Consider the following 25334-nt stretch of genomic DNA (forward strand, 5'->3'; position numbering starts at 1 on the left):
CCCAGGCAGAAACCAGTGGGGCAATGTCAGGCCCCCTTTTCCCCAACGGCCAACCCACCAGAGTCCTGCTGATTCTTATTACCTGCACCCACACCGGTCCCTTTGGCCGCAGCCCTGAGATCAGGCAATCCAGCCTCCAGGGACCAATGCAGCGGCCTCCTCCCGCTCTCCCTGCTCCTGGCCTCACCTCCCACATGCCACCATGGCTTTCCTGAAACGCCCATCTGACCACGGTCCTTCTCTCTTAGAAGCTGACCATGCCTCCCCACTGCCTGTAGGCTTTCTCTTCTAGAAAATTCCTTTACTCTCTCCAGAGAGCAATGCTTGCAAGTCCCAGCGATTATCTTAATATTGAGGGCCCAAGAAGCACGGTCTCTAAGAACGGACGGCTAAGTGGAGAAGAAAGACTCACTCGAGTCGTTGTACTGCACTAACCGTGACTTACGTGCGTCAGACACTGGCTACGAGGGTGGTCCGTAAACATTTCTGATAGAGACAGTTATAAATGAGCAAAGTCAGCGTCGCCCCTTCCACATTGTTTCTGTCTCCATTATGACAACGCTCTACTTAAAATGCTAATTGCTTCTGGCCTGCAATGTGTCTGCTGAGAAAAAAAAAGTTAATTGCACTTCCTTGTGTGCATGTACGGACAGAACAGGAACATATGTTAGAAGGTTCCATATCCTCTAAACTGTGCTGAGTAAACCACAGGGTCTTCCCCGGCATTCGAGACCCTTCTCCATCTGGCATCTGTCTCTCTTGCCCCGGGTGGGCCATGATCCCACACACGGGACCACACAGAGCCAGGCCCAAGTGCTGCCTTGTCAATTACTAGCTGTGTGAGCTGGGGCGAGTTGCTTGGCCCCTCTGGGCTTCTCCTCACTGCCTCTTACCGCCCAGCGTGGGCAGGAGCGTGCACCGAGATGGCACATCACAGACATGGTGCTCACGCATGTGAATATTCAGGAAGCATCTGGTCGGATTATGCTTCTGGCTCTGGGCCCGCTTGTCTGGCCCAGTCTTCCCGTGTCTGATGGGCTCTTATCTGTCCCCTCAAAATTCAGCTTGGACATCACCTCCCCCAGGGAGTGCCCCTGAGCCTCTCCACCTGATATGATTAATAATCTGCCCCTTGTGTGCCTGGAATACATGCTCTTTTGGGGACATGAGTCCCATGTCCTCCGTGTGTCCATTCTTGAGTCTTTTTCCTTTCTTAGGCAGAGAGCTTTTTTAAAAAAAGATTTTATCCATTTATTTGACAGAGAGAGCACAAGCAGGGGGAGCGGGAGAAGCAGACTCCCCACTGAATAGGGAGCCTGATGTGGGACTGGATCCCAGGACTCTGGGATCATGACCTGAGCTGAAGGCTGACGCTTAACCATCTGAGCCACCCAGGTGCCCCTCTAGGCAGAGAGCTTATTGACGGCAAGCTTGTGCCTTAGTCCCGTATCCTGAGTTGGATCAGCGCTCCCTGGTGGGGGCCCAGCAAGCCAGGCTTCCGTGGCCCTCCAATCGCAAGTAAGCTCTTGGCTGCCGTGGTTACTCACAGGCCTGGAGATCACGTGCAGGCAGGGGTCCTTCCTGCTCCTTTTACCGTCGTCCCCTCCCCACAGGGTACTTGGAGCAGAGACCACGGGCGTGCCCCACGAGGCTCTGAATGACACCCTCTCACCACGGAGGGAGACGGGCCGGCCTCAGTTCACATCCTGGCTGTGCTGTGTGACCTTGGCGAGGCCCCTGACCCTCTCTGGGTACAACGGGGAGCAGTACCACTTGCCCCACTAGCTTCCAGGGGGTTCACGAAAGCCCAAGTAAGTGGACGTGTTTGGAAAGAGCTTTATTAATGTATATTATACATTTATATATGTCTATTTTTTGGTAGTTTTGGCATGAAGCTCCCCCCCCCCCCACCCTCCGCCCCCCACGTTTAAGGAGGTTCGAAGCATGTAAAACACCTTCGGGGCCCAGAATATGAAATCGTGGTTGGTGCTTAGTTTGACCAAGAAACTACAATCACTGTTGGTCTGTGTTCCTTCCCCCTACTCTCCCTGCTTTCCTCCTCCTCCTCCTTTCTCTCTCTAGAGAGACGGCTCGGGATCTCACAAAATAATTGAAAACCAAGCTTATTAGCCTCAGGTTTGCAGCAGAACAGATGGGTTTAATAAGTTTTTGCTGTTTTCATATTGCACCCATGCAATTTTAATTCTTTCCCTTTGCTGTTTATGAAAAGCACCAAAAAAATCACGTGCTATGTGACCGGGCCCAGTTATTATAACAGCTATAGATTATTGGGCACCTACGAAGTGCCCGCCCTTTTCCGAAATAAGGTCGTTTAATCTCCCCAGAACCCCTCTGCAGGACGGACTATTATTCAGTAAGTAACTGGCAGAGCCAAGATTTTAACTGAGGACGGTTTTTTTTTTCCTTTTTTCCTTTTTTTTTTTTAAGAGAAAGATTAAGAGCATGAGCAGGGCTTTGTGGGGGGATGGAGACGGGCAGAGGCAGAGGGAGAGAGAGAATCCTCAAGCAGACTCCCCACTGAGCTCAGAGCCCGACCCGGGGCTTGACCTCACGACCCTGAGATCCTGACCTGAGCCGAAATCAAGAGTCAGATGCTTAACTGACCAAGCCACCCAGGTGCCCCGACTGAGGACCATTTGACATCAAAGCTTCCATGTTTCTCTTTGTACATCCATTTCTGGGCATGTGTGTCTTAGTCCAGCAGGATCACAGAAGTCAGAATGTGTGCGATCAGAAAACTGGCACATTAAAAATTTGGGTGGATGTGTCCACTTGTTCTCCAAAAAGTATTTACTAAATTCAACTGTCACCAGCAGTGGACGGCCCTGCCCATTTCTCCACATCTTTACCAACACTGCATGTTATTCAAGTTTCAGATGATTAAGTGTCTGGCTCTTGATTTTGGCTCAGATAGTGATCTTGGGGTCATGAGATCGAGCCTGCATTAGCCTCCAAGCTCAGTGGGGAGTCTGCTTGAGATTCTCTCTCTCTCTCTCTCTCCCTCTGTCTCCCCCCATGCTCTCTCTCTCAAATAAATAATCTTTAAAAAAATTACTGACTGTTTATTCTGTGAGTTCATGTGTAGATATCCTCTGAATAGTTTCTTAGATTTTTTTATTGATTTGCACGAGCTTTTTATATATTATGGCTCTTTTGTTTCTTTGTTCTTCCTACCATATCCTAATTCTAAAAACTCAGCTTAGAGTATAAGTGAGAGAGCCAGACTGAGGGTCAGAACTCCTGTGTCCTGGCTAATGTCCTCTGTCTGTGGCTAAAAATCATCTTTATCTTTAGCTCTGAACGATACAGCTGTTGCTGTGGGCTAAATCATCAAATGAGAAGGACTTTCCAAATCTGTTCCATTTCGTTTGGGTCCTACTTAGGATGGTTGGGCTTAGATCAAAATTAAATTTCACTGGCCTTCGTTTTCTCTTTTGTAAACGGGGATTAAAGTGCTACCACCACAGGGTTTGGGGGAGGATTAAAGGAGATCGTGATCACAAAGACAGGGGAGCAGGCGGTAAGAGCCTAATACTCCTGATATCCTTCCCCTCACATTGTGGCGTTGGTGTGTTTTCAGCTTTGACTTTTTAATAATTGTCTATTTCCGTGTGTGTCCTTTCGACTAGACGCGAGTCTTTCTCATCGTGCCCCTCTTTGCATTCTCGTGCCCAGCTACGGTCTCGTAGCTGCATTCCCCAACCTCAGCTGGGAGCCTCTTCCTCCCCGCAAACCTGAAACATACTCTTCAGGCTTGGGAATCCAGCACCTCCTCGTTTTCTAAATTGTCATATTTTAAGTTGTGTTCATGGAGCCCACAACGAGTCCGCCAACCTTCCCGTTTTCTAAACTCCAAGCCTGCTCTTCGGATCTGGGCTTCGAATGTCACCTTCTCGTCCATACCCTGTGCTTCGGGTTGCGACCATAAAATGCGGATCCCTTATCTAAAATCCGGGAGGCTGACCGCGCTTCAGAATTCAGACCCAGGTCTATGCGGTTCTAACTGACCGCTGCTCAACACCGCCGCCCCTTCCTTTGCCTCCTCTGGAGGCTGATGGGCCCGAGCACCTTCTCAGGCTGCCCTCCTGCGGTCTCAGGGCTGGGCTTCATCTTTTCTTCCCCAAAGCCCCCAGATGGCCTTGGCCAAAGCTCCTGAGTCCCCCTTCTCCGAGCCCAAACACGGGGTGCCTCCTTTCCAGCCTCACAGTCGCCAGCCTTCACAGGCTCGCCGCATCTTGCCGAGGGGTGTCTCACAGTGTGGGTCCTGACTCCTCCGTTGTCGGCTGACTGTTCCGTCACCCCGCCTGAAACGGCGCTGAGAGCTCGGCCCACACACTCGCCCACCCCTTCCCGCGCTGCCAAACGGCGCCCACAGGAGCTCCTCAGCCGGCATTCGCAGACCTCCCGCTGGGGCCCAAGCTTTGTTTTTCAGTCCATCCCACTCTCCCACATCCCCTTCCCCCCCGATCATGGTGGCCAGCCTGGTCTCGCCTGTCACCCTGTAAGCTGGCCTCACACCTGACACAGGGAGCCCCTCTTCCTTCATCCTATGGGGACAGAGGCCTCCCAGGCCAGAACACCTTGCTCCAAACAGGCCAGAATCCCACTGGTCCCTGGGATCCTCTAGGACAGGGGCCAGGCCTTGAACGTCCGCGTCCCCAGCACAGGGCTCGGGCGCAGTACTGTCACCCCCGGCGCAAGACTGGGACAGACCTGCAGTAGCCGTTAATGATCCTCCCAGACACCACCTTCCGGAAAGGTTCCCAGTGCTTGGCTTCTCCTTCCACGGGCGCACCCAGCAGGACGACGTCCTCGATGATCCCTTGGCAATCTGGGGAGAGACCCCAGAAAAGGTGGTCAGTGTCCCTGGCTACAGTGGGTCCTGGAATGGATGCCCCAACAGTGGGGGAGGAGACAGATGTCACACCCACCCACCCACACCCACACACACACACACGTGCAAGCACGCCTGCTCACACCCACACACGTTCACACACAGATGTGCACGCGCAGTAGCGGGGCCCTCGCACACAGAGTCACAGGCCAGGGGACTGAGCTCTTCCTGCAAAGCACCACTACCCCTGTTTTAGAGGTAAGGAAAATCACAGGCATTCTCAAGATCACGTGGCTCGGCAGTGACGCAGCCTGAGTTCGGACCCAGATCTATTCTCAGCATCCGTGAAGCTCCCAACCAGCCATGAACTTGGGGGGGGGACATCTTTAGAAGGGACCAGTGGGCCCGGATCATCGTGCACGCCGGGAGGGAGAGGCCCAGCCCTCCTTGGCAGCAGTTCCCCGGGGCCTGGCGGCACGGCAGGAAGGCGGGAGGGAAGGGAAGGTGGGGGCCGATGGGCCCTGGGGCCGGGGGTACATCCATCGGCTGTACTGATGGCTCGGATATATTTTGGGCAGGGTTATTCAAAGTGCGGTTCAACAGACCAGGGCGGGCCCATGGACGGTTTGTCCTGTAAACACAGAGAGAGGCCAGCAGCCTTTCTTCCCTCTCGGGGCAGACTACCATGCAGCAGTTCGCAGACGGGCACCGGGCACACCCTGAGACACGCCGCTCGTGATTGGTGAGAGGGGCGCACGCCCCCCCCCCATCACTCTCTGTTCCCTCCTCTGCTGTGGTTTTCCTCTTGTCATGTACCGCTTGTTTCTGTCGGTCTAGGTGCAGTGAGGGCCGGGCCCTGGCTGCCTCCGTCCCAGCCATACGGCCGGGGCTAGAACAGCGCCTGGCCTGTGGCTGATACCCAGTGAAGATGTGAATGAATGAATGAAGGGGAAGTCAAGTGCCATCTCCCAGGGGAGCTGGTACGTGTACTTTGCAAAACCTTTGTAAAGCCCTGGCTTCAAATGACTTCTGAGTATGGGACTTGGGCCGGATCACTGAACTTCTCTGAGTCCACAAGTGGGCGACGACACTGGCCTTGAGGGTCTTTTAGGAGAGCTGAGTCACGGCGTGGGAAGAGCCCAGCATAGGCGATGCGCAGGGGAAGCGAGGGTGGCCTCCCCGCTGCCCTGCTCCCCCGCCTCCCCAAGGATGGCTCTTTCTTATGATTCTGGGTGTCTGCATGTCCCGGGAAGCTGCATGCTCCGTGTCACTCCTGGGGAACGCGCCCAAGAGGGACCGCTCTGCTCTGCCTCCCGCGAAGCCCCCTGGTGGCTTCCTCTCTCTGGGTCCCAGTTTCTAAGCAGAGTGCTTCCAACTGTTCTCTGTCTGGGATTCCAGCTCAGCGCTGCTCTGGATAAAGGGTTCCGGGCTAACAGGTGTCTGAGAACCCCCATAGTATCACGCGTTCTCAGGGCTCCCCTGTCTTGATGCTCAAAGATGCCATGGCACAGAATTCGGACTTCACTCCTTTTGCTTCCAGGGAGACGATAACCTGGCAGAAGGATTTAAAACTTCAGGAGGCTGGCCGTGTGTGTGCTGAACAGCAAGGATGACCCAGGGGCCCCTCGAGAGAAGGGCTATTTCACGTGCTTCTGTGGCTGGCCAGGCTGCAGAGAATGGGACTTTATCCTAACCCCTGCTATTGGCAGGTGAGGAAACTGGGTCTCAGAGGGGATGGGACATGTCCAAGGTCACACAGATAGGGAGAATAAAGTGGAGACCAGAACACAGACTGCTTGGACGGGGTGGGGCGGGGTCCTTGGGATCATGCTCTCTGCTGTTTGCCCTAACAACATGAAGCACCGTGATCACATGTGGGTCACCATTGCTCGCAGAGTCCCAAAAGGTTGCTGACCCAGGGCCAGTGATGGGAGCTCAGCAGCTCTCTCTGGGGGCTGGCGGCTCAAGGCCCCTGCTCCGCCCCACATGATCTCGCCTTCTCCGGAGGGCAGGGACCCCTTGTGGCCAGCAGTGGCAATGCAGCATTCCTGATCGGTTACCCCGAGCCACTGCCAGGATCCTGGAAGTGTCTACAAAAAAGATGTTAGGAAATGCCAGAAAGGTAGTTGCCTGTGACATTGAACTGAGAGCAGTAGTTGAACCTCACAAAATGGTCCAGAACGCAGCCAAATCAAGTCAGGGTGGGCAGTGAGCTGGAAACACATTAACCCATAATGATGCCTGGCTGGCCCTTCCTCAAGCCGTTTGCCACACTCAGACACGTGTCTTAAAGAGGGTTTGCCCTCTGCGAGGTTGCAAACCCGGAGGCAAGCCACGTGGCAGGCTCTTGGTAATGCACAGGCGTTAGCTGAGGGAAGTCAGCGAGAATGACTTTAGACCCACCCAAGGCAGGCTCCTCTATGGTCGGTCATCACCACCTGCCCGTTCCTGGGAATGGGATGGTCCAGGAGGGAAATCTGGGGTCAGGACAAAGAGGACGCCGGCTGCTGTCATAGATGTTGGAAAGGAACAAAGATCAAATTTCACTGTTTGGTCCCAAACCTCACAATACCAGAAGATTTCACTCTTCCGGGTAAAATAGAGAAAATCCTTGCTCAGGTCTTGCTTTACTATCAAACACTGTCCTCACTGCCTTTTTGCTGCAGGGACAATGAATGTTTGCTGAGACATGGTTGGCTTTACTCCTATTGTTACCATCGACTTTTCTTCTTGCGAATTTTTTTTTTTTTTGAGAGAGAGAGAGAATGTGTGCATCTGTGGGGGCAGGGGAGGGGCAGAGGGAGAGGGAGAGGGAGAGAGAGAATCTTTTTTTTTTTTTAAGATTTTATTTATTTATTTAACAGAGAGAGAGAGAGAGAGAGACAGCCAGCGAGAGAGGGAACACAGCAGGGGGAGTGGGAGAGGAAAAAGCAGGCTCCCAGGGGAAGAGCCTGACGTGGGGCTTGATCCCAGAACTCCGGGATCACGCCCTGAGCCGAAGGCAGACGCTTAACAACTGAGCCACCCAGGTGCCCCGGGAGAGAGAGAATCTTAAGCAGAGCCCAACTCAGGGCTCGATCTCATAGCCCTGAGATCGTGACCTGAGCTGAAATCAAGAGTCAGATGCTTAACCGACGGAGCCATCCAGGCGCCCCTCTTCTCGTGAATTTTTAAGGTATGAAGATAGTTCTATAGCTTTACAAACTGACTTTTGATGGAAAGGGAAGCAGGGATCCAACATGGGTTCAGTCACCTTCAAGTCAGGAGACGTGGCCTTTAAGGCTCGGATTTCTCACTTTAAAGATCTGTTTATTTATTTTGTAGACAGAGAGCGAGCGAGGGAAGGGACAGAAGGAGAGGGGGAGAGTGAGTCCCAAGCAGACTCTGTGTTAAGCACGGAGCCCAACGCGGGGCTCGATCTCACAACCTCGAGATCATGACCTGAGCCGTCAAGTGTCGGATGCTCAACTGACCGAGCCAACCAGGTGCCCCAGATTTCTCTTTTTAAAGATTTATTTTTTTATTTATTAGACAGAGAGAGACATCCAGGGAGAGAGGGAACACAGCAGGGGGAGTGGGAGAGGAAGAAGCAGGCTCCCAGCAGAGGAGCCCGATGTGGGACTCGATCCCGGAACGCCAGGATCACGCCCTGAGCCGAAGGCAGACGCTCTAACGACTGCGCTACCCAGGTGCCCCCCAGATTTCTCTTTTTAAAACAACCCTTTGTGTGTTATTAATATCGTGCTTTGTGGGGGCGCCTGGGTGGCTCGGTCAGTTAAGCGACTGACTCTTGGTTTCAGCTCAAGTCATGATCTCAGGGTTGTGAGATCGAGCCCCTCATTGGGCTCTGTGTGTGTGGAGTTTGCTTGGGATTCTCTCTTCCTCTCCTTCTGCCCCCCTCCCCTGCTCTCTCACTCTTTAATAAAAATTTAAAAATCTTAATTTTTTTATTAAAAATTTTTATTTATTTATCAGAGAGAGAGTGTGAGTGAGCGAGTGTGCACAAGCAGGGGGAGTGGCAGGCAGAGGGAGAAACAGGCTCCCTGCTGAGCAAGGAGCCCTACACGGGGCTCCATCCCAGGACCCTGGGATCATGACCTGAGCCGAAGGCAGACACTTAACCCACTGAGCCACCCAGGTATCCCCCAAATAAATAAATCTTTAAAAAATATCCTGCTTTGTTAAAGCTGGAGGCCCTCCACCCTGTTATAACTTTGGTGGAAAGGAGGCTCTGAGCCCCCAGGAGTTAAAGAAAAGCTTTGCCAGTCACATCTTTACCTCTCCAGTTCTAGTCTTTTCTGTCGTTCACACGTGTGGTGAAAAACATTTCTTTCCGACGCTCTCTTTGCTTCTACCTCTTGTTTTTATTCTTTTTTTTTTTTAAAGATTTTATTTATTTATTTTGACAGAGAGAGACAGCCAGCGAGAGAGGGAACACAGCAGGGGAGTGGGAGAGGAAGAAGCAGGCTCCCAGAGGAGGAGCCCGATGTGGGACTCGATCCTGGAACGCCGGGATCACGCCCTGAGCCGAAAGCAGCCGCCTAACGACTGCGCTACCCAGGCGCCCCTCTTGTTTTTATTCTTGACACAGGAGCCCAAGCGATCCCTTTCCAATGCAAGTCGTAGGCACGTGGCATCTTTGGGGGGTGATGGGAACGGTCCGAAATTGGGTCACAGTGATGGCCGCACAACTCTGGGTATTGACTAAATATCACTGAATTGTACATTCAGAATGGGGGATTTTGTGGTATGTAAATTAGGCTGCAGGAGAGTCAAATCCTTTCACTCCTGGGCTGAAAACTCTCCCGTGGATCCCACGTCCCCTGGAGTACGAGTCAGCCACCGTGACAGCCCTCAAAGGCCCACGTGACCTTTCCCTGCTTTCTCCTTGCTCCCTCTGCTCCGGCCACAGGGGCCTTGCTGTTCCCTCTTTCTGAACGCTCTCTCCTCTGATTTCCACACCTCCACCCTCCCTCACCTCTTGGCTTAACTGCCACCCTCCCAGGGAGGACAAAGGCACCCCACCGCGTGCCTCACCTCCCTTCTTCGATTTTTCTCCATTGCCCTTACGACTACCTGACTTCCTGTTTTGCTTTTTAAAAGCTTCATTTATAGTCTGTCTCCTACTAGCATGTGGGCTCCCCAGGGGCTGAGATTGTTTTTTTTTTATGTTTTCTAGCGAATCCCCAGTGCCTGCAACAGCACCTGGCCCAGATGCTGGGCTTGACAGCTATTTGTGGAATGAATGAAAGCAAGCAAAGTAACCACTGTTCTCAGCTCTCCAGTTGCTCATTTCTAGAGCTCTCTTCCGGGGGAACAGGCGCTACTGAGCACAACCGCAGTCTGCAAGGGGCAGAAGAGTGAGGGTCCTTCTGAAGCTAACACTGGTCCCGTCTCCTCCCCCCGCCTCAGACGACGTGATCCAAAGGCCCACAGTAGCCCTCCCAAGAAGAACCAGATGTCAGCTGTATTTCTTGACTCCCTTGCGTCTAGCCTACCTAAGAAGACTTAGGGTCGCCAGCCCCTTTAGCCGATTCATGGTGCAGCTCAGGGGTGCCTGATCTCCAGGGGTGGGGGGCAAAGATCTGGGGCGACTCTGAGGGCCTAAGAAACTGCACAAACACCAACTGCTGTCGGCCAATCAAATGCCTCCAGTGACTCACACATCAGGTGTCATAATTTCCAGACTACGAGGATGCCGTGCTGACTCACAGGATTCCCGGTCAAGGTCGCTGTCTTCTCAACCAGGAGACCCTGAAAATAGGACTGCCGTCAGGGGTAGGTCTGTGAAGATGGTTGCCCTTCGAAAGGGCCCACGTGCTCAGGAAGGCTGGGAATCACGGGTCCAGGGAAAGCGGCCTGGCCCGTGGCCTGAGAAAAACGTGGGTTCGAATCCCAGCATTGCCGCGGTCTGAACGGAGGTCGGTTATTCAATCATGTGGCTTCTCAGCTGCCTCATCTGGCAGATGGAGAGAACAGAAGAATAGCAATTCCCCAGGGCCGGAGTGAGGCCGTGTGTTTGTCTCTTTGCAGACTGCCCGGCCGCTGATGGAGACAGGGCTGTCTGTAGCCGGCTGCTGGCTGCGGGCGCTGCTGTGGCTCTGCCGAGGGGACAGCGGTGACGCTGGGTAGATGGTGGCATGAGAACACAGTCACTGCGGAGAAGCAGCTGAAGAGCTGTCAACGGGGGTTCAACACCTCCTCACTTACTTCGCTTTAAACACAACTTGAAATTGTGATAAAATGCACGTAACATAAAATTGACCATCGAACCATCTTTCAGCGTGCGGTCAGTCGAATTAAGTATGCTCCCGGAATCTCGATAAATCAGTGTATGTCTTGTCCAGCATGCTTCTCAGGCTTCCCACAGTTCCCATGGCTTGCTTGATGGGATCCTTTTACCACTTGACCCTCTGAAGATTGTCTTAGCTTTTCAAAAAAAAAAAAAAAAATCAAGAGCTGGGGCCACCTGGGGGCTCAGTCAGTGAAGTGTCTGACTCTTGATTTCGGCTCAGGTCATGGTCTCAGGGTCATGAGATCAAGCCCCACATTGGGCTCTGCGCTGGGCATGGAGTCTGCTTGAGATTCTCTCTCTCTCTCCCTCCGTCTGCCCCTCCCCCTCCTCTCTCCCTCTTGTAAAAAAAAAAATCAAGAGCCGAGAACAGACAGCTTCTGTGTGACAGCAAACTTTCGTTTTCACTATAGTGTTGGTCTTGAAAACCGTATACAAATTTAAGTTTTTGTGAAACTAAACATTCCTACAACATACCAAGTAGGGTCGGTTCTTCCAAAGAGCCCTGTGGAGAATCTTCCTGTACAATGAGGGGACTCTTTGTCACTGGGAACGGCCCCTCCTAGCTTCCCCTTTGTCATTGTGTCTTGTCCATACAATGGGCTTTCTTCAAGTGAGGCAGCCCTGTGCAGAGCTTTCCAGGTGTTTCCAAACAACCCCCCCCCCCCCCCGGAGTTCACAGAAATCTCATCAAACGGCTGGAAAGGCGACATCACACACTCCCACATGCCTATCACGTTGTCGATAATGAGATTCCCCTGGTTTGCAAAGACCAAAGGATCTCAAACTTGAGAAGCAAAAAAAGCAGCATTTTCTCCCTCCTGGCAGGGGGCCATGTGTGCGGGGAGCGATAAGGCGGGAAACCAAAGAGGAAATTATCTCCTGACTGCGGGTCCAGAAAACAAACCTTGAAGGAAATGATATGAACTGCATCTAACACAAACAAAATCCACTCCAAAGATACACACACACACACACACACACACACACACACACACACACACACACTAAATACACGGCCAGAGGTGGCCAGACAGGGAGGGAGGCTGGTGGCAGGGCAGGAAGGGAGTTGGAGAAAGGGAGGCTCTGACTGTCCCCTGCCCCCCCAGGAATGAGGTTCACACTGGAAAGAAGCGCCTCAGGGAGCCCGTCTGGATAGACTGTAAGGATCTGGGAAATGAGTAAGCCTTTATCCCCCCCTTCGATTCCCGTCTCTTTGATTTGGCGGGGCAAAGCGGTAAGGCTGACACCAGCACCCCAGGACCCTGGAAATTCATCTGCATGCCCGGCCTCTCCTCGCTCTCATCCAGGGCACAAAAGCCTGGTCTGTCTGAGGACAAGGCAACTGGTGAGGGCAGTTCCATGTGAGGGAAATAAATCACATCCAATGCGATGTCCGCTATCACGGAGATGAAAGGGCCAGCTGACCGAACGGCCGTCTGTTCTGCATGTCAGCTGGCATCTAGTTGCAGCCCGAAATAGTTTTCAGCCAAGGGGCAGCTTAGGGATTCAAGGGCCAGGAGGCTGAAACATAGCTGTGTGAGCGCATTCACAAGCTCTCTTGGCTTGGGTTTCTCTTGCAGACATCAGGGGTGGTAATGTTGGTCCAACTTCGTAGGGGCTGGGAATGAAACTGGAGAGAGAGATCTGGCTGCAAAGGTTTTATTGTTTTTGTTTTTTTTTGGTTTTGGTAAACAAAATTCTAGAATTTGATTTTATAATCCCCCTCCTTTGTTTATCATTATTGTCCTCACAGCTCACCTTGGGAGAGGCTAAGTGCTTTCTACGCATATTATTTCATTACTCCTCATAAGGGTCCCAGGAGTTGAGCAGGACTACTCCCACTCCACGACGGGAAAAGCGTACCTCAGAGACACGGAGTAGTTTGTCCCGGCTCACACAGCAGGTGGCATCAGGGCATTTGATTAATCCGACACTATCTCTCCTACTCTCCCGTCCCTTTCCCCTTGGCTATCCAACAGAACCTTGAACCCAAACCCATGTTTATGGACAACCGTGAGATCTTCCAAAATTGTATATTAAACACAGGACACATACAACCAGCCAAGACGAACGTTTCCAATTTGGCTGATTCGGGAGACACATTAGCAGGTTAAAAACTTTGCTAAAAGGTTCATATCCTGATGTGTGCACCAGGCCAAGGGTACGTGACCTTTCCGTTTTGGTAATCTCTGGAACATTTGCCGAACCAAGTGGGTGAACAGATACTGCTGCGAGAGAGAAAGTGCGGTCCTGGGTTCTGGGCACTGTGCTAGATGTTCTCTCTCTTGTCGCAGTAATTGTCACTGCTTTTCGTTTTTGTTGTTGTTTTGAAGATTTTTTTTAAGTCATCTCTACACTAACGTGGGGCTTGAACTCACAACCCCGAGGTCAAGAGTCGCTCGCTCCACCGACGGGGCCGCTGGCCAGGGACCCATCCACTGCATTTTGAATAGCTCCTCACTGGTTATTGCAGCAAAGGTCTGTTTGAAAACAGCTGTATTTTGTCCTTTATCTTGAACAATAGTTTCACCAAATATAGAATTTTAGATCGACTGTTCTTTTTCTTTTTCCTCTGGCTTCTATTGTTGTTTTGAGAAGTCTCACCAGTCTAGTTGAGCTTTCTTTGTAAGTGATCTTTTCTACCTGACCTTGTCCCCAACCTTTTAAAATCTTCTCTTCATCTTGGCAGTTCTACAATCTCACTATGGTGGGCGTGGGGGTAAAATAGGTGTCCTGCTCAAGGCTCATGCTCCTTGAATCTCAGGAATCAATTCTGGAAAATGCTCAGTCAATAAACTGAACCTCTCTCCCACTGTCTTCTTTCAGAGCTCATATGAGGCAACCTTTAAGCTCCGAACTTCTCTCCATATCCTGGCTCCTTACCTTTCCCTGGTGCATCTTGGGTAACTTCTTCACATCAATCTTCCGACTCATGATCTCTCTCTCTCCCTTTGTCTAATCTGCCGTTTAACACATCCACTAAGGTTTTCATTCCAATGACTTTGTTTTTTCACTTCTAGAAGTTTCATTTGATTTATTTTCAGATCTCCCTGTGTTTTTCCCCCCTGGTGTCTTCTACTTTCAACTTATTGATAATGTTTTAATTTAGGTCTTTAATAATTGTAAACCTACTTATTTTTTTTGGGGGGGGGGCTCCTTCCAGACCGTTCTATCAATGACTCAGGGTCTATTCCTGATGCTTGTTTTTCTGTAACTGTCCCACAGGGTGGTTTTTAACTTATGTGTTTTAGAAGTCTGGATTATGAGCTCATCTTTAAACCTGGTCTTATATGGGATCCATCTGTGTGGTCTGGATTGAGGACCTATTTTCTCCAGAGTAGTCTGGTGTCAATTTTTTCACGTGGGGATTCCTGAATCCTGCAGGTGGTATACATTTGAACCCTAAATCCAAGTGAAGCATGGTCCTGTGTCTCTGAATTCCCCCAATTTCCTTTCCCCCTCCCTCTAGCCAGGGAACATGCTTACAGGTCTCATTTTCTGCTTTCTCCTTGCTTCTCATCTCTGAATGATTTCCTTTAATTTGGGGAGTGCTGCTTTACAACTCTTTATTCCACTTGAAACGGACGGGGCAGTGATCCCTGGCGAAGGACAGTCAGGGCAGAGAGCACGGATCGACCTGCTGGTGGTAAGAAGTCTGTAGGACAAACTCTGCATCTCCCTGCATGAGCAGCCCCGCCAAACAGCAGAGCCCCAGACTCTGGAATGGCCAAGATCCAGCAGCAGCCAGCATCTTTGAATGTCCCTGTGAGCATGGGCGTGCATCTATGGACCTCTGGGCCTAAGCCCAGGTCACCGGGCACACATCATGAACTTGGCCATTGCTTGTCCACCTCTCTGCCAACGACTTTCTCCACATGGGTCTCTCACCCGGCAGGGGCCTCCTGGTGTCCTCTGGGATGCTGTGGAATTCTCAAAAACAACCCCACCTGAGTTCCCCTTCATTTTTTGAAATGTGCCACACAACCCTGCTTTTGTAGAATTTTGGTCGTTTACAAAAAAGGTGGCTCGTCACCGATGGGATTCGATTTTTCTTTGTATTTTCTTATAAGTAATTCTTTTTTTTTTTAAGATTTTATTTATTTATTTGACAGAGAGACAGTGAGAGAGGGAACACAAGCAGGGGGAGTGGGAGAGGGAGAAGCAGACTTCCCGCTGAGCAGGGAGCCCGATGTGGGGCTCGATCCCAGGACCCTGGGATCATGACCTGAGCTGAAGGCAGACGCTTAACGACTGAGCCGCCCAGGCTCCCCTAAGCAATTCTTGATCAGACCATTTCCTCCTGATTTTCCTCTGCAAAAACATGAGGTCACTGAAATGGCAGCCCACTTTGGGCAGTCGTGCTTGGACAGGAAGCGCTTCTGCTCCAAGCAGTGTAAGCAGAGGTCTGAGCCACCTGGCTGGGGGAGTCGGGACCAGAGGGCACCTCTCCGTGTCCTCGTCTGGAATGTGGCCCAAGAATCCCTAATTTGTAGGGCTGCTGGGAAGGTTCCACGGGACAAGGTCTGGAAACACCTGTTACAGTGGGGACTGGATAAATACCAGTTCCTTCCCCTCTCTGTATCTTCGGTGCCTAATAAATGCATACAGGAAGGCTATAACTGGGTGGCATGGGAATTTCTCGGGAAGTAGGAGCAGCTGTTAGGCTCCGCACAAGCCCTCAATGAGGGCAGCCCGTAGACCCTTCCCAGTCAGCACTCGCTGGAAACTAGCCCACGCTGGGCTTGGAGGAGCCCTTTCCCACCACAAGGTGGTGCTGTGGCGACCACAAATGCTCCAGCTGCCTCCAGGGCCGGGCACTACCTTAGGGGCTTCCTGAATACCATTCAGGTTGGGGGGGTTGCCCTGCCAGAGGGTGGGCTGACCACATTGCCGGGCACCTGTCCCCCCGGGGACCCCTGAGAGGAGCCATAAGAAGAGGGGTCTGGCCCTGGCCCTGCCTTTATCAGCTGTGCAGTCTGGGCAGGTTGGGTAAACTCTCCGATAAAAAAATTAACGGGTGGCTCAGTCAGTTAAGCGTCCTGCCCGACTCTGGGTTTTAACTCAGGTTATGATCTCATGGGTCGTAAGATCGAGAACTGACTCAGGCTCCATGCTCAGTGGGGAGTCGGCTCAACGATTCTCTCCCTCTGCCCCTTCCCCCAGTCATGCTCGCTCTCTCTCTCAATAAATCTTTAAAAATGAAAGGGAGAAGTCGAGGGTCCCTGTGGGCAGTAGACAGAGGCCTGCTGTGGGAGTCTCCACTTACATCTGTGTGACGGTGGACAAGTTCCCCGGGCTCTCTGAGCCTGTTCTCTTCAGCACCAGGGATAGCACAGCTCTCCCTCCCAGGCCACCTGTGATGGCTGATGACACTACGTGGGAAGGGCAGTCAGCGCCTTTGTGCGGTGCGGTTCACCCAGCCCCAATCCTGGGGAAGCACAGAGTGTGCAGCCGCAGGCGGGGATGCCGAAGGATGGACAGGGAGTGCGGTGGCAAGGGAGGTCCCGTCGCCTCTGAGATCTCCCCAGGTGGGGTTGGAGTCTGGCTAACCTCTGGCCCCTGAGCCCTGCACGGGTCCTGGCACGTGGGAGGTCCTGCTGATGGATAAATCAACACAGCGAGACAAAGAGGTGCTAATATCGAAGACTCGAGACAGCGCCTGCATCCGAGTCTCTGTGCTCCATTCGACAGGTCAGGCTTCTGAGTTCTGCACCCAGCTCACCTCTCCAACCTTACTTCTCCCAACTTCCCAGAGAAACCTGGGTTCTGGTCGCCTGGCCTCTGCAGACTGTTCACCTTCCTCCCTCTGGATCTTCGCTATTGCCCATGCTGGGCTCAGAGGCATCCTGTCTTCCTCCCAGCCTGTCAAGGCTCATCTTATCTTCCAAGCCTGCCTCCTCCTCCCTGAAGCCATCCCTGCCTTCTGGAAGGAAAGGCTCTCTCCTCTGAACCGCTTCTTGTCTAGGCCTAGGCGATGTAGCATTTGGTACTGTTATTTATGTCTTAAAGCTAGTATCTACCCTCTTAACTAGATTATAGACAACCTGAGGGTGGCGAGCTTATCATGAGATACAACATAAGAGAAGGGTTCACAGGAAATGGTTTGGAGTCAGACGTGCCTGCATTAGCACTCCAGATGTACCGTGTGTAATCCCAGATTACTAGCTGTGTGCCCTTGGACAAGTCACTTAACCTCTCTGGGCTTCTGGCTCCCCATCGGTAAAAATGGAAAATGCAACACCTGCTTCCAGGTGTAATAATGCCCACACCTTCCAAGGTGGAGATGGGTCCTGTTCCTGCCCGGCACACAGCAGGTGCTCAACGAACATCCATCCCCGTCCCCACCCTCCACCTTGGAAAGTTGGTTTCTTGTTTTGGAGATGAGCCGTTGTTCTCTATCAAACTTCAGGAGAGTATAGCAGGGCGAACTAAAAACCATGCTTTCCATTGTTGTCTGAGCCTGTGATCCAGGCTCAACCACGGTCTCTGCAGCCTTAACCTCCAGCAACCGCTAAATGACAAAATGTAAAATCACCCAAATGGAAATGCAACTGGGGACTTGTCACCTAATTAGCAGTCTCCCAAGTACCCGGCTGCTCCTGACAGCTCGAGATCATTACCTGCCGCCTAAGTGTCCAAAGAAGCCCCTGCGCCAACCTTCCTGATAATTAGGAGGCACCCTGGGGAGATCGTTCCCAGCCACCACACGGTCCTTGCAGTTCCAGGCTGGCAACTTCCAGTCGAGACCTGTCTAGCTTGCCGAAGCGAGAGACATTTGAGGCTCTGAGTCTGAGCGCTCAGCTCCGAAAGGGCGAGGGGGTGCGCTCTCGGGCCGAGCAAGGCGGGGGGGGGGGGGGAGAGGGGGAAACGGAGCCTCTCGCCCCCCTGGGGACCCGGCATCTCCACGCCCCCTCCCGGAAGTGAGAACTCTGCCGTCGTGGCTTTCCGCAGCTTTGACGGCTGGGAAGCTGAGAGCGAAACGCACAGCTCGGTTATCACAACTGGGTAAACGCAGAACATATGATAACAGCGACAGTGACAAACCTAGTGGTTGCCGAATGCCAACTACTTGCTAGCCATTCTGCTGTGTGCTGGACCTACATTATCCCCCTTGCGTAGCCTCTGGAGAAAGCACTACCAGACCCATTTCACAGGCGAGGAGACTGAGGCACAGGGACTAAATGCCTGTACTGGTTTGCCGAGCGAGTGAGCTGGAATTCGGAGCCAGGCCTGGCTGCGGGGTCCGAGCTCCTCCTGCTCCGGGCCCTGCTCCCCTGCATCTGAGCTTCCCGATCAGCTCAGGCCTCTACTCACACACATGTTCTTTCTGCTCCTGATGTTTATGTTTACCCATAAGTTGTTGCATTCGAGGTTGTATTCCCTGAGAAGTCCTGCAAGGCCTTGGAGGAAGGAGATGGGGCTTTGCACAAATTAATAAACAGACGTTTGAGAAGGTGAGTGAAAAAAAGGCAGAAGAAATAAACTATAATGAAGAACGTTCTAGAGACCTGAAAGGTTAGCGTTCACACGGGGACATCCTGTGCTTGGGTGGCAGGGACAGGGGCCCCAAATCTCAGACCCTGTCATTAAAATGCCAAGTATGGGGGACACACTGACCCACAGGTGGGAACATTTTTATCTTCTGTTGCAAAACAGGCCAGGCCATGTTCTGTAATGCGACAGTTTGATGATACTGCTAAGCAGGCTTGATGACCGCGGGCACCTTAGCTACAGGGAAAAACCCCAACAGGTTCCGTTACAGAATGCTGTGAACTGAGATGGTTAATTAATATGTAAATCAATGGGACTTGCGGTGTTTTCTTTCCTGGTTGGAATCTACCCAACTCCCATGGGAGCGGTCCTTCACTGCAGTGTCTGGATTCTTCCACGCTTATCAGCTGGGACTCAAACAGACAACCTACTTACACAAAATTCTGAGTAAGGGGAGGCCCAGGAGGGAAGGAAACCGAGAATGGCCATGAGAGGTGGGATCTGTCCAGGAGCCTGGGGGTGGTCATCAGGGCCGAGCATGGCCAGGAAAAGGAACACTCCTAGAGACCATCCCCTCCCTAGCTCTGTGCTCACCACGGAAATTCTGGCAGATGATCTGCTTCCCCAGGAGCTTGGGCTGTGAGCAGGGACATCTGCTCCATCTGCTGTCATTGGAAGGTGACAATTATTGGTGACCTAATGAATCAGCATTCAGTTCCCAGCACTGTTTCTTTGAGTCTGCTTGATGGGACTCTGATCAGCTCTGGGTGCAAAACAGACAGAATCATGTGTCAGAAAATCCCAGGAGCAGACCTGGGGACGTGCTGGCCGCCCAGGGGCTGTTGGGCTTGGGGCTCTGTTGCCGTGCCAGCGCCCTGCCCGCACAACATCTGAACATGAACAGCCTCAGCAGATGCCCTAGACAGAGCCTGACGTTCCCCAGGCCACAAGCCATTGATGCGCAGATGAAACCGACCTGTTCCTAAATTCCTAACCACCCCGGGGCAGAGTCGTAAGCTTCCTGTCACCAGGAGCAATTAGGCAGCGGTGGGTAGACACGCGGTCGGTAGACACCCTGACGGATAAGGCCAAGGGGATCCTGTATGCATGGACGCCTGAACCAGGGGATTCCGAACAAGCCCTTGGAACTTGCGTACGGCGTCTTTACTTCCTGGTGTTCATGGGATGGGAGAATGAACTGACGCCCTTGCTGACCGACCCCACGGATGTTGTGAAATGCCCCTGGATCATCAAACTGTGGTTAGACTGAGTGTTGAGCGGCCCTGCCAATGTTCTAATGCTTTCAAGACTCAAACCACCTGCTGTATGTATCATAGCCAGTGAGCAAGCATTTCCTACGGGTCAGGCTGGTGCAAGGTGCCTACTCTGTGCTGTTTTCTTTATCCTTATTGCATCTCCACGAGGCGGGTATCATTAGCTCTACTTCACCCGTGAGGAAGGCTTGAAAAACGTATGTCACCCGCACAGGGTCACAGACTTGGCAGTGGAGCCAGGATTTCAACCCAGGGCTCTCTGACCCTGAGCCCATCATCTTAACCCTGTGGCATGGAGATCTGTGGCCTTCTGGGTAGTTATTGGCAGACTCTTCTATGACTTTTCAGAGTTAACCCTCCTATATTTCAGTTAGGAGGAGGAAGCACGTCTACAAGTGGCTAGATGGGGTGGTAGGAAAGACAGGCCAGGAAGACAGTTTGATTTCTGGAGGTAAGTGGACTCATCCAGCAGGCACTGGGGGCTCTGCCCTGCGGTTGACGGTGTAGCAGAAAGGCCAGGCCCCAGAGGCCAGGTGAGACAAGCCCTCCAATCCTTGCTTTCTTCATACAACTGAGACAACCCAGGATCCCCGTGTGAATAAATGCATGTCAGCAGGTGGCAACTGCCAAAGTCAAGGGTGTCTGCGTCCCCAAGAGGATGCAAGTGCCTTTCAAGGGAGTCAGTGGCCTAATCACAGCCACGCCTGGTAGAAAGACCCCGTTAGTTTAGACGAACAGAGCAAATGGATCCCACATTCTGCTGAATCATTCCTCCCCTGGGAGCTGGCATCTGAAGGTCTTCCTGTCTTACAGCGAGCTCAGAAGCATGCGCATTACGGTCTCGGAGACATCTGCCTGGATACGCTAACGGAGGAGAAGGGAGAAAGGAGTTCTTACTTCCTGAGGGTCCGCTGCCTGGCAAGCACTGTGTTGTCACATCCGCGATAGGGAAAGGGGCTAGAGTTGAACCCCGGGTCGCCATACATCCGTGATCGCACCTGGGACCATGTCCCAGGTCCCGTCCCAGGGGCTGGTGACACAGGGGAGAAGGGAATGGCAGAGTCCCTGCCTTCAACCTCCTCACAGGAAAGCAGGAGTATCAGTACCTATATCTTAGCGCTGTTTGTACGTTATGCAAAGTGCTTAGCACCGCGCCTGGTACGTGGTAAGTGTTCGGTAAAGAGAAGTTACTAAATCCAGACCAGCTTGACACGCATCAGTATTCTGACTTTGCCAACTAGCCTGAAGCTCAGAGGTGGAGTGACTTGCCTTCAGGGCACCCAGAGAGTAACGAGCAGAGCCTGGATTTGAACTCGGGTTTCTAGACTCCAGGTCCAGTGCTCCTTCTTGATGTCATCTGCTTTAGTTGCCACAATCCCTTGCATCTTGAAGATACAGGAAAAGTGACCAGGCAGCGCCTGCTTACAGATAGAGCGGGGATGGGGGTGCCCAGGACCCACTTCACGAACGCACTCCAGGGCCCAGAGCGCAGCACGCCCGGCAGGCTTTCATTCGCGGAGTGAATGTGCCGACAGGAGGGCTGGCGCATCTCAGGTGTCTCGCTGACTACGTGGACAGGGCCAATACGTAATGCCTCTAATTAATTCCCGTCAAATCCTTTTGGAACGAAGAGGAGAATAAATGCATCAATAAACTGAAACAGGGCTGATTTTTTCGTTCACGCAGCCATTTCCTGGCTCAGTTGGCTAACATGAGTCAGTCTGAATTGGGCTCGCTTTCCAACTACTTAATTTTTGAAACCTTTTAGAGCAAACACATAGAAAAATGAACAATCCGTTACGATCTGGGGCCCAGAGCCTCTCAGCGAGTACTTGGACGGTGGCTCTTCCTGGCACCAGGCGCCGTTCCCCTACCCCTGCCACCTGCCAGAGCCAGAAATACCCTTGGTTGGAGGGTCCGTCACTCCCAAAGCACATTCATCCCGTGAGCTGGCAGATGGGCCATCGGAAGGGGCCCGTTCATCTCTGGGAATTCTGGCTCCATGCATTTCCTGCCCAAAGGCAAACACTGGTTGGCAGGTGCACATTCTGTCTCAGTTCGCAGTGGGCAGGATCATCGCACGGGGTGGGAGTGTGTTGGCGGGTCACACCTGCTGGGCAGTCTGGAAGCGGAGGGGCCCAGGGGCCCAGGGTCACTGGGAGGCTGGCCCAGGTCATGGAGGGCTGTGCACTGCCCTCTGTAGGCAGCGCTCAGGGTGGACTTCCTGCCTCCATTCACGGGCCTCCTTGAATCAACTACCAACACGTGTCGGGCGCCTCCTATGGGCCAAGTCCTGGGGAAGAGCTGAACCCAACCGGCAGGTCCTCCATGAGGCTGACCACCCTCTGGTCGAGGAGGGAGACCTGTAGGCCACCCAGGCAGAATGCCCCCCACTTAGGGCTTGGGTACTGGGCAGGAATCTCTGCTCTGCTGCCTCCCGGCTCTGCCTTCGGGCAAATCCCTTCGGCCCTCTGGGTCTCTGCCTCCTTCTCTGCCCTTCTGTAAAATGGGACAAAGAATACTGGCCTTGTGAGGCTGTCTCGAGGATCCGCTAATAACACTGAACCACTAGGCCTAAGCACGACGTCGCGTCCTGTCGTGGCCAACACGGCACACAGAAGCAAGCCCACGCCGTATCCTCTGAGAGAAAGCCAAAACGAGAGGGTCACCTCATCAGTTCTAGTTCCCAAAGTGAACGAGCACCTCCCACCGTCTGCGGACTGCCCCATGAGAACAACTCCGTCCCCAGCATCTGGTGCGCTGAGGGCTGAAGACCCAGACGCCCCATGTGGCTTCCAGAGCCTCCTGAAAACATGGCTGTTTGTCTACCAAGAACAAGCCGATGAACATGGGTAACCTTGGGACTCATGAGTGTGTGTCTTCCCTTTAAGAGCCTGCCGTGTGTGTGTGTGTGTGTGTGTGTGTGTGTGTGTGTACGCAATTTGGTAAGCCTGGCCTTCTGAAGTTTGACTAGTTTGCACCTTTTTGCAAGAAACACCTGTTGTTGTTTTTTAAAGATTTATTTACTTATTTGAGAGAGACGGAGTGAGTGTGTGGGAGGGGAGGGGCAGAGAGAGAATCGCAAGCAGACTCCCCACTGAGTGTGGAACCCAACGCGGGCTCGATCCCACGACCCTGAGATCACGACCTGAGCCGAAATCAAGAGCCGGATGCTCACCTGACTAAACCACTCAGGTGCCCCAAGAAACACCTTTTCTTTTCTAACTGCTCCGGAGACTTCCTTCCACGAGGAGCATGGAGGACGGGGTTTTGGAGCCGTGTCTTGAAAAGGTTGTGTCTGAGCTGGCGCCAGGCCTGGGGTGGGGGGACGACGAGAGCCTTCTGGGCAGCAGGACAGGGACACAGCACAGGATGCCCTGACCCAAACAGACAGGGGTCGCCCTGAACGTGCAGTTTTCTTTCTTGGGCACGGGTGGCTCGGAGGGAAGGGCAGCTGATGGCCCTGCAACCAAAAAATCCTAATGGACGCACCTGGAAACATCGCTTTGTCTCACACTGAACCTTCGCTGCAAAATGGAGATAATTATCCGGACCTTAGGTTGCTGTAAGGCTCAGCGACCAAAGTCACGAGTAGGAGCACGGGCCAGCCACGGTGGGGGCAAGCTCCTGCCGCATCACTACCAGCCCTGCAACCGTGGGCTAGGTGCTTTATCTCTGCAAGCCTCCGTTTCTTCATCTGTAAAATGGGGCTAGGGAGAGTCTCGCAGGATTATCATGAGGATTGAATAAAATACGGTATGTATGGTATTTAGCTGTGCCTGGCACGGCGTAAGTACCCGCGAACCGTCAGCTGGTGAGAGGCCCAGGATGAGGAGGAGGACTGCAATGAGTCAGCTGCGCAGACAGGGAGCAGGGGGCTCGGCAAAGCCCAGGTGAACCCGGGTTTATTGCTCTCTGAAGAGGGGATTCCTCGGCCACATGAAGCATGCAGAATACTCATCCGGGGCGCCTGGGTGGCTCAGTTGATTAAGTGTCCGACTCTTGGTTTCGGCTCCGGTCTTGATCTCAGGGTCATGAGATGGAGCCCCGAGTCAGGATCCAAGCTTAGCGGGGAGTCTGCTTCTCACTCTCCACCCCCCACCCCTTCCCCCTACTCACACACATGCTCTGTCTCCCTCTCTAATAAAGAAATAAAAAAATCTTAAAAACAAATATCCAGAAGCCAAGAGATTCTCAGGGGGAGTTGATCCTTCTCGTTCCACCGGGGCACATCTGAGTATGCTGTACGGCCGCTCTGAGAATCGGGATGCAGAGGGAGAAGACTCTGTGGGTAGAGTGTGGGTCAGCCCCCAAGCACCTGCAAACTCCAGCCACCTGCCCGGAGCCGAGGGAGGAGCACAGCAGCCCTGGAAGCCCTGCTAAGCATCTGACTATGTCCGGGAGGGGGAGGGGAGCTGGATTCTTGTGGTTCCTTCTGTTTTCTCAGCCAAGTACTTACGGGAGACCGTGGTCCCCCTATAAGGGCAGGACACTCAGATTAAGGATGTCAGCCCCAGGGGCGCCTGGGTGGCACAGTGGTTAAGCGTCTGCCTTCGGCTCAGGGTGTGATCCTGGCGTTATGGGATTGAGCCCCACATCAGGCTCCTCTGCTATGAGCCTGCTTCTTCTTCTCCCACTCCCCCTGCTTGTGTTCTCCCTCTCGCTGGCTGTCTCTATCTCTGTCAAATAAATCAATAAAATCTTTAAAAAACAAAAAAAGGATGTCAGCCCCAACCAGGCGGCCGCCCTAGAAGCTGGGATAGTAGGACAGTAAGAACTTCCCATACCGAGTACCTACTATGTGCCATGTGCTTTTCACATCACTGCTGACCTCCACAGCCATCCTGCAAGACCCCAACTCGAGTCTCCGACGGCAGGTTATTTGGGCAGACTGGCCTCTAAGCTCCACGGGGAGAGGGGCTGTACTGGCTTACTCACTGCCACCCCCCTGGGGCCCAGCATAGTGCCCGGCACACAGCAGGTGCCGAACGTGTAGGGGCCGATGGAGTGACTTTAATTTAGAGTGCTTCCGTGTGGCAGGTCTGAGCTGAGCTGCTGCTTTGAGTGAAAACATCCAACCAGGAGGGGCCCCAAATAACAACAGAAATAGGAGCTCTGGAGTCAGAGAGAGGTTTCAAGATCTTGGTTCTAGGGCACATACTCCTCCTTCACCAAATCTCTTGTCATCTGAAAAACGGAGGCAGAATTACCTGTCTCATCGGGTTGCTGGGGGGTTGAAGAGCATGATGCAAATCTCCCGGTGCAAGCCAGGCCGGGAGCTGGGCCTCCGTGACGGCACCTGTCACTCCCAGCGCTATCATGATCCCCAGAGTCCTTCCCATTTGTGGGCAGCTCTATATTTTCAAGGCATTTTCACCAGGTCCTCACCTCTGATTCTCTGGGCCCAGCACGTGCACGC

The 25334-nt window shown here is 52.8% G+C and overlaps 1 protein-coding gene across 2 annotated transcripts in view; it reads right to left on the reverse strand.

Moving 5' to 3' along the window:
- The window catches only part of TMCO4 (transmembrane and coiled-coil domains 4), an 89612-nt gene that overhangs the window by 7632 nt on the left and 56646 nt on the right, over positions 1-25334 (reverse strand). Inside the window, exon 14 of one of the 2 annotated variants that reach the window (XM_026517177.4) lies at positions 4735-4852. In XM_026517177.4, coding sequence (XP_026372962.1) covers positions 4735-4852 — 118 coding nt within the window. Of the gene's footprint in view, positions 1-4734; positions 4853-9216; positions 11285-25334 lie in introns of those variants that run through there. The other variant, XM_057305313.1, reaches the window with a different exon arrangement.

Source organism: Ursus arctos, unplaced genomic scaffold, assembly GCF_023065955.2.
Source record: "Ursus arctos isolate Adak ecotype North America unplaced genomic scaffold, UrsArc2.0 scaffold_32, whole genome shotgun sequence".
NCBI classification, from domain to species: Eukaryota; Metazoa; Chordata; class Mammalia; order Carnivora; family Ursidae; genus Ursus; species Ursus arctos.